Here is a 12,200-nt window from a genome sequence, read left to right on the forward strand (position 1 = left end):
CTCCAAATCCCGTAATCTTGATAATATACGAGTTTAAGTCTAAACTGACAAATAAGCTATCACATTCTTTTATGCTCCCTCTTTCCTGGCAGCTGACAGTTAGCTAGACTTAACTCTTTTGTCTTTTCTATTCCAACAATAAAATGCTTACATAGTTGACACATAATACACATTTAGGGAGGTCGGTTGAAGCTCGCGCCCTGCAGCAGTAACAAAAACAAGATTTTTGAAAAAAAATCTTCCAACTTACATAACTCCTGGAAGGAAACATTTTTTAGCATAAGTGTTTTTTCCAACTTCAAGAGCATTTATTCAGTTTTCTTTAGCACAAAGAATTATGTCTTTTCGTCCTATCTGCATGACACGGAGAAGTTCTATGATAAAAATAGGGTACTGTATAAATTCTCGATTTGTTAGAGGTTTCTAATCACATGAAAACATGAAAAAGAAAAACAGACAAGTTCATTTTTGAAGAAGACTTATGGTTGGTCATGGTTATGCATGCTATGGACTTTTGGAAGTTTTGAATGGTTTTATATCTTTTAAGACTGATTTTTGTTGATTTTTGTTTTGCTGCCTTGAGTTGACTAGGAAAGTTTTTGAAACATGGGTTTGCATTTTCATTCTCGTGGGAGACCGAGCTGTAATTTCAGAACTTTGTATGTTGAGGTAAAATTTCATTTTTCTGAAATTTAAAGCTTGGATATCCAGGCTACCCACTGCCAAGCTATGCTAAGTTCCATTTTTGCAAATATCGCCCAATCAAAACTTTTTTAGCTATAGTATAATGTAAACAGGCTTTCAAAGTAGCGAAGTTAAACTTAGACATTCAATTTAATTGAGACATCTGGATATGAATTGAAATGATCAAAGTTATGACCATTTTTTGTTTCCACTGCCAGTTATATTGAGACTAAATATATAATAAATCTCATTTTTATCTTCAGGAAAAATAATGAAATGAATGACCTAGAAAATGCTTTACACAAAACAAAATTCTAACAATGGATGACAAAACTTTGCAAGTTTATCAGCTGCTAGCAGAAAATGACTTGCAATCTTTCTATTCTTCATTCAACCAAACTTTAAAAGTTTACCAAAAAAGTAAAAAACTTTTTACTTATATAAATCGGTTTATTATTGTTTAATGTTAATTCAAAAAAAATAAAAATAAAGTCTGAAAAATTAAAACTGTAAAATGTCTTTGTGGCAAATTGACTTTAAAAAAAATGCTAACACACCCATTTTAGTTGCATCTAGATTCATCTTTTGGTCAATTAGTAATTTTAACTTACAAACTTTTGCATACAGAAACAGTTGGCCTCTTTGTAAAAGTTATGTACCTGTGAAAAGTTTATGCTCTGGAAAAATCTGTAAAAATTCTGGAAATTCTTAAAAATTTGAAAATATCATATCAACTTTACAGTACTGTAATGAGCTTCATAGAATATTTTTTTGTATTTAAAAAGTCAATTTATGTTAAAAAGTTTTACTTTTTTCAACAATTAACAAGATTTTTTTAAAGTTCACGAAAATAAATGTAATAAATTTCAGCTTTAACCTTTATTTGACACCCTTCAAGCATCTTCCTATTTTTTACGTTACTCTTTTTAAACGTTTTATGATATTTCTGAGTTTTCATTTTCAAATAAATTCTTTCATTTCTTAGGAGACTTTATTATCTTGTGCCGTGAAGATCTCCAAAAGGTTGGATTGACCACAAGATCAAGCTTCGGACATTATGAAAAACTTTTGGAATCTGTAAAATCAAATTCACAGGTACGTGAGAGGAACAACAAACTTAAAATTTGACATAGAGCTTTTTAAAATTGGTATTTGGTTCTCAAGTTATAAGCTTTTGAAGTCAAAATTCACTTTTGAAAAAGTCCAAAAACACGTCAAAAAGGGGTATCAAATTCTGTGCAGAAAACATCATATTTTCACTGTTTTAATGACTTTTACGACTCAATTCATTATCTCAGCTGATTTATTATCTAGATGATTGTACCAGTATGAAACTTTTATGAATTTGGCTAGATAAATTTGACTTAACCTCACTTAAAGCTGCCTTATATTTCTTTGAAACCATGCTCTTGATAGTTATCCTCTAGCTACAGGACAATATCCTTTTTTATCACAAAAAAACAATGTGGTATAGTGATAATAATAACTTTTGCTTTATTATGCACAAAGTTTTCGTTTTTGAAGTTTTGAATACAATAACTTTGGTTTGAAAAATACTTATTATTTACCATTTTGAAAAATCGAAGAATTCGAAGAATTCCCCATATTCCCAATTAAACTTCGCAAATTTGTAATTTCAGTTGGGAAAATTTCTAGTCGGTCATAAATAGCTGCTATGTATTTCACATTATAGGTTGGTCTACCAACATTTGATTTCAGTGATCATTACATCCATACACTTCTGCCAAATCAAGAGCCTGTCATCATCAGTGAAAATGACATTTCTCAACAAGATATCCTTGGTACAGGACACTTTGGTAAAGTCTACAAAGGATCATGGCAAAGACGGTTGCATGATGGCAAAATGGTTTGTTGTAATATTTCTTCTCTGTAACTCGTGGTTCTTTATTGCATGACGGTGTTTTGATACTATAATGGAGTTAAATTCACCACCCAAAAAACACCAGGGATTTTCTAAGCACTGCTCTTCTAAGTCAGTATACCGACCAAAACATTTGATAATTCTCATAATATAATAATAAGTGTCAGGTTGATTCTTTTTCTTAATAGTAAATAAATACGATCCTTTCAAATAATTTCAGGTTAAAGTTCCAGTTGCAATCAAGACCATCACAGATGGAAAAGAAATGTCTTGGAAAACTGAGGTTTCCATCTTTACTGCACTGAATCAAAACCACTCTAATATCATCAAGTTTTTGGGTCTGTTGATTGGTGGCACAGAAGTCCGAATGGTAAGCTTCAATCATTGTATTGCTTATTGCTTTATTGCAATTTTTTTTTTGCTTCGTGAAATGTGCTTGTTGAACTTTTCAATATGTAAATACATCTAAATGACGGACCCAATACATAGTGTCCTAGTAGGTTGGTCCCCCCCTAGAAAATGGAAAAAATCCCTCTCCCCCCCCCTTTAAACCCCCCCTGAGATTTGAAAAAAATCCCCCCCCCCTAGAAATTTTTTTTTTCAATTTTTGCTCTTGATGCTTCTATTCACGTTATCGGCCATTTTTTCTCCCCCTCCCTTTTGATTACCCCCCCCTAAATTTTTGAAAACCATTTTGCCCCCCCTTTTCCTATTTTCTGAAAAAAAGGGGGGGAGGACACTATGCAATAGCTGATTGGTTGTAAGTGACGTAAAATCTGTCAATACGTTACTTACAACCAACCAATCAGCTGTTGGGTCCGTGGAAGTCATTGCAATGGTCCATATCATTTGTAGTTAGTTTTTGGTAGTTTTGTAGTTTTGTTGTTTATTGACATTAACTACATGAAGCAGTTATCAACTAACTTTCTGAAAATTTAGAATCACCACCACAGTACTAAGTGGTAAATTTGCTGTTTTTAAACAAAAATTGTCTTCATCAACAGAATCTCGATTGATTTGCTTTTTATAAAAACATCCAAAATTTTTGAAGCCTTCTTAACTTTTTGAGTTTCAAGCCTAAAAACGTTCTTAAAATGTTCTTATTTTAAACATTTTGTGAGTATTTTTGTCCATGTTCCTAAAAAATTGGGTGTGTTATTTAGAGCTGCGAAGCCTTAAAATGCTCTTAACTTGTTCTCAATATTTTGGTCATCGAAGCCTTTTGTTCTTATATAGTTTGTTCTTATAAAAAAGCGTGTATTTTAAAACGCTGATTCGTGAATTTAAATCTTGCGAAAGTTAATTAAATAAGGAATTTGGTAATCTTCTTTCATATAAAGGTTACTGAATTTGCTCCATATGGATCACTACTTGACAGATTGCGTTCCAAAGAGATTTCATGTGTTGCAACGTTGAGTCAGTTTGCTGCACAAATCTCATCTGGCATGGTATACCTTCATAGTCGAAACTTGGTGCATCGTGATTTGTCGGCTAGGAATATTCTTGTCACTGGCAAAAAACAGGTAAACAGTTGGGAAATGTATTTATTGCTCTTTATTTAATGAGAGATAAGCCTGGTGCAAAATTCCTGCTAGTAAGCAAATTCGACAGGAAAAATCTATACGTCTATTCTGGAGGAATTTCTTTTTCTTCTGAGCAAATTAGAACGTCTTAAGGATGAATTTGTTTCGAAACTTTCTGTTTGTGCCATTTGAAACCAATCATACTTTATGGACCTTTTCTCCTCAGGCAACTTGACGCTAAAAAGCTATAAACATCCAGTCATTTTTTTTTAATATAGTGTGGTCGTGTTACAAAAATACAGGCTGTTTGTAGGAAAAAAATAAGATCTAGCTGAAACTTTCTCCAGACCTTCTCTATAGGATGCTTATACCTCAGGAAAAATTCCCCTAAAATCCCACTGGTGTAACATCCATTTTTTGGGACATTTCTTTTTTCCCTCTAGGCAAAACCCTTAGAGCGAAATTTTTTGAAAATTTCAAACTCATTTTCAGACATTATCAAGTATAACATTCGAAAGCTCTCGAAAAACTATATAGAAGACTTTTAAACGGGTATAGCTGATTTCATTACCTAACTCAAGATAATACACGCAGAAGATGCTATTTATGGTCAATTTAGACCCAAATGTGGCGAAAAGTGGAACTTGCGCATGAAATATCTCGAGTTAGGTAATGAAATCGGCTATACCCGTTTTAAAGTCTTCTATATAGTTTTTCGAGAGCTTTCGAATGGTATACTTGATAATGTCTGAAAATGAGTTTGAAATTTTCAAAAAATTTCGCCCTTTGGGTTTTGCCTGGGGAAAAAAGAAATGTCCCAAAAAATGGATGTTCCACCAGTGGGATTTTAGGGGAATTTTTCCTGAGGTATAAGCATCCTTTAGTGAAGGTCTGGAGAAAGTTTCAGCTAGATCTTATTGTTTTCCCGTAAATTATGCTAAACGACCCCACTAATAGGATGATTGTCGAAATGAATGATTTAAAAAAACAATTAATTTTATAATGATTTCGCTTGACCCAGACTGACTTACCCTAAAGTAATCGGAATCTTCGGGTAAAGACATGTTACCTAGATTCAACTTTTTTAATGATAGTCATGGGTATTTGATCTTGTAGCTTTTACTTTTTAACTGAAGATTGAATATATCTTACTTTTTACAAATTACAGTTCAAATTCTTCTGTTCTGTCTTCACATTCTTGTTGTTGTTGTTCTTTTTCAGGTGAAGATCAGTGATTTCGGTCTATCCAAAGTATTGAACGATACACAAACAGAATGGGTAATGGATTCATCAGAATCTTTACCAATGAGATGGTTAGCTCCAGAATCACTGACAAGTGGTGTGTTCACCTCGGCATCTGATGTATGGAGTTACGCTGTTGTATTGTGGGAAATGTTCACTTTTGGTGATTCACCGTGGGGTGATCTCAATAACGAACAGGTCTGAGGTTTTGTTAAAAATAGAAGGGCGTCTTTTGTTGGGAAACTTTGAAATTGGGACCTTTCCCATTAAAATTTTGAAATTGAAACTTAAAAACAATCTACTACTATTGGCTCTTACAACTTTTCAATTTGTTTTTGTCAGGGCTCGTCAAAATGATTATGGTATTTTATGAAGCTTTCAGAATTAGTTATTCAATGGGAAGCTTTTAAAGTTGATATTTCTTTCATCACTGGAAAACTTTAAAAGCTGCCTGGAAAGTGTACCTTTGCCATTGTATTTTTCTCTTAAGAGACTATAAGCAGTGTGCGTCTGAGCGAAAATACCTTCAGAGATTTTTCCAGGCTAAATCCTTAAATATTGAAGTTTTGACAATAAGTGAATAGATGGCTCTATCAAAGAGTTCTCGATGATCAGGACCAGAGATTCATAAAGTGTACAAGAAAAAACAACATTTAATTGTACTTGTACAAGTTTCATCTTTATCGAATCGTCAGCTTAGAAACTTAGGTAATTCAATATTTGATTACATCAATTCTTGTCGAATTGATCGAATCTTATGTTAGTCGAAAAAATACATTAACCCAAAGTTTACCGTCCGACCAATCATATTTACATTTTCAGGTTTCCCTTATTTCAATGGAGTTTTAGTTCTCATGTAATTAGCATCAATTGTATTACTTCTAGGTCAAACAGAAGATCCAGAACGGAGAATGTTTACCAGAGCCAAGATTTTGTCCTGATGAGATTTACGAGGTCATCAAAATGTGCATGACTTTCGATCAATGTTCGCGTCCACCTTTTCATATCATCCACCAAGAGGTTCTACATGTGAGTTTCTATATATCTATCCAAATTTCAACTAGTAGTACAGCGTTAAGCAGACCGTAGTGCAGTGGTAGAGCATCCGGCCACGGTTCGCAAGGTTGTAGGTTCAACCCCCAGCCGGGTCATACCAAAGATTCCCAAGATGGTACTTGATGCCTCTCTGCTTGATGCTCAGCAATTAAGAGAAGGATCAAAGGTAAGTGGAGCAATCCAGGGAGAAAGAGTGGCGCCCTTCCCTACGTTCAGGTAGATAGCTATCAAAAGAGGAGCCTTCGGGTCGCCTCCGACTGCAGTCGCAGACTTACAGTGTTAACGATTATTGGTCTCATGAAAGATTTCCGCTTCTCACCGTAAATGTTTGAAGCTTTTTGCGTCACGGTGATTTTCCAAAGTTTTTTCGGTAAACCAAAGCTCATTATGGCGCTAGTGTTACAAAAATGTTCACCAAAAAAGCAATAGATATAGGCAAAATGCCAAATTCTGTTAGGGTGTAAGATACCATCACAGTTTTCTATCCCTTCTGCTTTCAGATTCAATAACCCTTTAATCCTTGTTTCTTTCAGCGTCAACCAAGGCCATTAGAAGCAATTGTTGTATCAAATGGTCCTTATGATTTGAATTTTGCACCCGGTGATTTCATTACTTCGATCAAAATGCTTAGGTAAGAAAATGAATTCTTTTCTTTTTTGACTTTGCTGGAATCTGCTGTCATCCAGTTGCTCTGTTAATTACCACTGATTAAGGCCAGCAATATCGTAAGAGCTAAACCTATTAAATTCAAACCCCCTCCCTGTGTTTAAAATGAATGAAAAAGTGACAGAAAACCCATACTTAGAAAGCTTAAACATGAATGTCTTTTTGATATTGCCATTTTGAGAAATCACAGCTGTATATACAATTATCTATTTCATTTTCACATACCATTAAAACTGTATTTCAAAATTGTTTTTGTAAAGCTAATTGGAAAATGAGTTGTTTTCAAAATTTCTATTATCACTTTTTCTTATACACGTTGCAGATGAGATGGATTTTTTATAAGATACTTTGATAATTGCTCATTAAGTAATAAAAATGACGCGTTCTTTAGAAAAAGTAAAAAATTGTTTTATTACTGGTTAACGACCAACCAAATCAAATAAGAGCTTGTAAAAACTCCATCTCGTCCCACACGTTGAAATGCTTACGAAATTGTAACACTATACGTCATAAAGGAAAATAAGGTTATAAAAAGGATTTACATGGGGAGATAGGTAGAATATTTTATTAGCGTTTTTTGCTTTGTTGAACTTGACAGGGATCAAGAGTGGTGGCTTGGTCAACACGAGAATACCTTACAGTTCGGTAGATTCCGTTTGGAGCAAACAAAAACAGTTTCATACACAATTCCTTATTCTTTGAACGAAAGTCAAGAGGAAGAACAAAGAATCATGGCACCCAAAGGTTTAGAAAATAAGGAAAATCTTTTATATGGTAAGTGAAGTTTGTAATTCTTGCATTGGGCTTTTCCAGAAAAAAATCGTGCACCCCCTGTTGAGGAGGTCCATTTCCTTTCCAAGGGGGTAAGGTTTGAAATGAAGTGGAATTCCATAAGGGTAGACGAAAATCCGTCAAAAATAAGCGGAATTCCAAGGGGTGATGATTGAAAATTTGTAAAAATTTGGAATTCCAGAGGGTTATGATCCTAAAATTGCCTGTAATTCCAAGGGGGTAGGTCACAAAAGGTTGGACCTCCTCAACAGGGGGTGCACGGTTTTTTTCTGGAAAAGCCCATTTTTATTCTAGAATGATATTAAAACGAGACGTGGACCACCAGCTGTTCTTCTAAATAAACTTTTAGAACATATTCAACCATTTCTTATCTTTTCAATATGGAATCGCTGGAAAAAACACAGATTTGATAAAGATGTTCAAGTGAAAAATCTCTGATAACCTGGTGAAGAAGTAGTTACACGAGACTTTTTTTCTCTGCACTTTTCATTCTTTACTAACAGTTTTTATTGATGTAATTTCAGGACAACAATGGTCTGTTCTTTTAGAATCACACCAACAGCATCAATCACCAGCATATCAACACAAAGAGGTCAGCTACGTTAACCTGGATGCACCACCTTTGCAACCCATAGCAACAACAAGTGTAAACAAAGATGGCGGCCAAGCTGCGATGTTGAAACCTGAGAATAAAAGTTTGACGGACCTTAAACAACAATTTAGATCGAGGCCTCATTCAGCTGAGGTTGTTTCGATGCGAGAAGATTTCTTCGATCTAACAACGAACAATCTGAAATCTGGCTCTGATTCAAACCTCGGATTCAAAGACACAAATCCTGAAGTCCAAGACACAGTAAATGACCGAATAACTAAAAACATGACAGCATTTTTATCTTTCACGAACCCTTTATCAAGCGAAGATGTTAGTCTACAATCAGGACTGTTGAATCCAGTCAACGTTTCTAATCCACCAACTTCTGCTCGTCAAAATAGAAATTGGAGCAGTATTGATCCATTATCGAGTACCAAGGCAGCATCCTGTGAGAATCTGTACGAAGAAATCGACAATGAACAATATCGAAGTGGTCGAAATACACAAACTTTGCGTCCTAGACCTAAAGCTAACCTACCAATTCCTCAAGAAACGAATGCAGCTTATCGTAAAACTAGCTTAGACGCTTACGCACAATCTATTAGAAAAGACTTTGATCTACTTTCACAACAACTGGGGCCTAGGCGTGAGACAGCTTCATGTGACAACCTACCCGAAAGTATCAGTTCACTGAATGTGTCTGTGAACGACGTCAAAAATTATCCGTCCGTGCAAAACACTCAATATCTTCAACGGTTTGGGAGTGTCATACCTGTTAGCCAAGTTAATCAAAATATGTTTCCGCCCCAGCAAGCAAACACTAGGTTGGTAGGCCCGTCCCACCAGCCGCCTCAACAGCCGCCCACAACGGGTAATTTAACGGCTGAAAAGTCACCAGACTATTTTAAAAACTTCTTAGCAGACCAAAAAACCATGAATCATTTTACATATGATCCAAAGGCGAAACCAAAACAGACTCCCTCTCCGCCCTCGGCGAAAGAAAAATTACGGCAAAATGCTACGAATTTTACCGATAACCAATGGGACTTGTTTGAAGATTGTGTTAAAGGCTCGAAAAAAGTGGATAAGGACCGTAAAAAGTCACAAGGGAAACGCATTAGTTGGCCTAAGAATAACAGCGGTGGCTTGGTCGACATTACTCATGAAGAAACTGAGGACCAGAAAGGTGAATTTAGTGAGAAATTCAAAACTATCAGATCTATATTACCCGATGCTTCAGTTGGTGAATGCTTGGAAGGTTTGAGAAGCTCTGGGAATGATGTCAATAGAGCTGTTCGATACATTCAGATCCTCAAGTTATATCGGTTCAATTATGGTTATTCATTTGAAGATTGTGAAAAACTTTTGGAGAAGAATGGGTTCGATTTTAAGAAAGCAGAATGCGAGCTGAAGACTTGTCATGTTTGTGGTAAATTTCAATCGCTGGATCGTACCCAAGTTCAGGATACTTTAAGTTTCTGCCAATGGGATGTGACTTTGACTTTGAAGACAATTTTCATACAGAAATGTGGCGGGTTTGGAATTGAGGAACCTAAAGCGAGATCACTTTTTAACGAGAATAAAGAAGATGTTACGAAAGCTTTAGAAATGGCGAAAATTGTTCGCGTAGCTGAAATCACCAGTAAACCTGAGAATGTTTGTTTTAAAACACTCACTCGTTGTAAATGGAATATTGAGAGAGCTGTCAATGAGATTTTTACTAATTCGTGAACAGCATGTTTTGATGGAGAGCTTTTATACTGTATTTTTATGTAGCAATTTTTCCATATTTTTTCAGCTTTCAAAATTTTCTATTCTGCATTTGTCTTGTTCTTCTTTTATTTAATAGAAATTGTAAACCGAAAATCAAACTTTAAGTTCATTTTCAATTATAAATCAATAGTACTTTTCAAAATGTAACTTTTAACCACATGCTTTAGGGCACAGCTTAGCAAAATTCAGGTCAATTTTGGCAAACTTTGGCAAAAATATTCAATCAATTTGTCCCTCGTCAGCACGCTATAGTAAGTTAGACCCTCTTGCAGCCTCTGGTTCTTGTTAAAGTGGCAGTTCTCAAAAAAGAACAATCTAAGTTCTTATCATTTGAATTTAATGTATTGCAAACCTTCGGCTAGGCGTTTGAGGACCTTTATAATGTTCTAGAGTATTATTGTATTCAACATTAGTAAAATTATTTCTCGTATTGTACAATATTCAGGCCAATTCTATCGTGGTCTTTAGACCATATTCAGACGTTACGATTCCGTATTGTTCCAAAACGAAACGGTTCCGAAACAAGTGTGAACGCCAAAATTCGAAACGTCAAAAAAGAAGACGTCAAAGGAAAACAGATCGAAACGGTTTCGCTCCACATTTTTTCATCGGAACGGAACTGCTCCGTTTTCTTGCTCCAAAACGTTCTGAAACCAATATGAACACTTTTGATCCGTAACGAAAACCATACTGGAACGATACGAAACCGTAGCGTCTGAACAGGGTCTTAGTGTTAAAAATAATATTACAGTAAGTATGCTGTAATTTTTCAAAGTATAATCGTTCTAAAAACTTATTGTTATAAAATTTAACCCTTTATTTAAATGAATTTATAGATTATTCTATTGAAAGATAAATACTAGCTTGTACAAGGAATATATTGAATTTGTAATAGAAATTGATAAAATTTTATGTTTTTTTAGTATTTTAGTGCTCCATTGATTTGATATTTCCAGATAATGAATCAAGTCTCACAACAATCTACAAAAATCATTGCTGGTTGAAAATTTTGCTCGATATGTTTTATCAGAATAAATATTGAAGATTCACTGATGTGTAATAGGGGTCGATATTTTTCATCTTATTTACAATAACTCAGTAATATCCTTCCAACGATCACACAGAACAACAATCTTGTTCGAAAAAAGTTGCATCCCTTCATTTTCACTTCAGCTTTTTCTGAGGCAGACTTTAGATTAGATTTCGATGCTAATTTATTTGTGAAACTGTCGGTTATCAGATACGGTAGTTTTAAATGTTTTGTTCATCCCTTGTTGTTATTTTCTTTATTTAGGTTTGTTTTTTCTAGAAAAAAAAATTAAGATTAAATTATTATATGGACCAATTTGGTCAATTCTTATGAATTTTCAAATTTTATCTATAAGTCCCAGAAAGCTTGGTCAATTTCCACTCTAGAACAAAATCTTTGAATTTTCTCAGAATTTTCTCGAGCGAATACTTTGAGCGAATTTGATTTATTTTTTCTGTTTTAAAACAATAGATAAACGGTTCACATATAACTAAAATAAAAAGATGAAAAAAATCAATAATGTATGGCACGCTTCGCTTCATTCTAAAGGTAATTTTCCTTAATATGTTTTCTTCATTCATACCGTAAGTTGGTCTAATATCGACATCCCTCGTATAATCCCTACACCCTTCTTTGGAGAAAGGAATAATATGAAAGCTTGAATCACTGATTTAAAAAAGATTATTCCTCCCTGACCACGAAGCAAAGAAAAATAGTTTCAATCTTTCTATAAATTTTAGCTGATAAAAAGGGTGTCGGAATTAGAGGAGGGGTGTCAACATTAGACCAAGTTACGGTACATGTTACAAACTCGCGTTAGCTAGTCGTCTTGGGCATATACTTTTCTACTTTTCCTTGTCCTTGTAAATTTGTTGATTTTCGGTTGAATAAAAAAGCTTTACACCTATATTGGGCAGTGGGCAAAGATACATTCTTGACACCATTTTGAATTTGCTCATT

At 34.5% G+C, this 12,200-nt stretch overlaps 1 protein-coding gene across 2 annotated transcripts; it reads left to right on the forward strand.

Moving 5' to 3' along the window:
* Positions 1-948: 948 nt before the first annotated feature.
* On the forward strand, positions 949-10,303 carry LOC136805026 (receptor tyrosine-protein kinase erbB-4-like). 2 transcript variants are annotated; one of them, XM_067061558.1, is made up of 10 exons: positions 949-1,104; positions 1,670-1,779; positions 2,378-2,551; positions 2,787-2,936; positions 3,907-4,089; positions 5,311-5,529; positions 6,217-6,360; positions 6,921-7,018; positions 7,652-7,827; positions 8,370-10,303. In XM_067061558.1, exons 1-10 carry the CDS (start codon positions 1,005-1,007, stop codon positions 10,166-10,168), a joined length of 3,153 nt encoding a protein of 1,050 aa, XP_066917659.1. In that variant the 5' UTR covers positions 949-1,004; the 3' UTR covers positions 10,169-10,303. The 2 variants fall into 2 exon arrangements, with proteins under 2 accessions (XP_066917659.1, XP_066917660.1); XM_067061559.1 differs by having other exon boundaries at positions 8,394-10,303.
* The last annotated feature ends 1,897 nt before the right edge of the window (positions 10,304-12,200 follow it).

The sequence above is a fragment of the Clytia hemisphaerica genome, unplaced genomic scaffold (assembly GCF_902728285.1).
Source record: "Clytia hemisphaerica strain Z4C2 unplaced genomic scaffold, Clytia hemisphaerica genome assembly, whole genome shotgun sequence".
Classification (NCBI taxonomy): Eukaryota; Metazoa; Cnidaria; class Hydrozoa; order Leptothecata; family Clytiidae; genus Clytia; species Clytia hemisphaerica.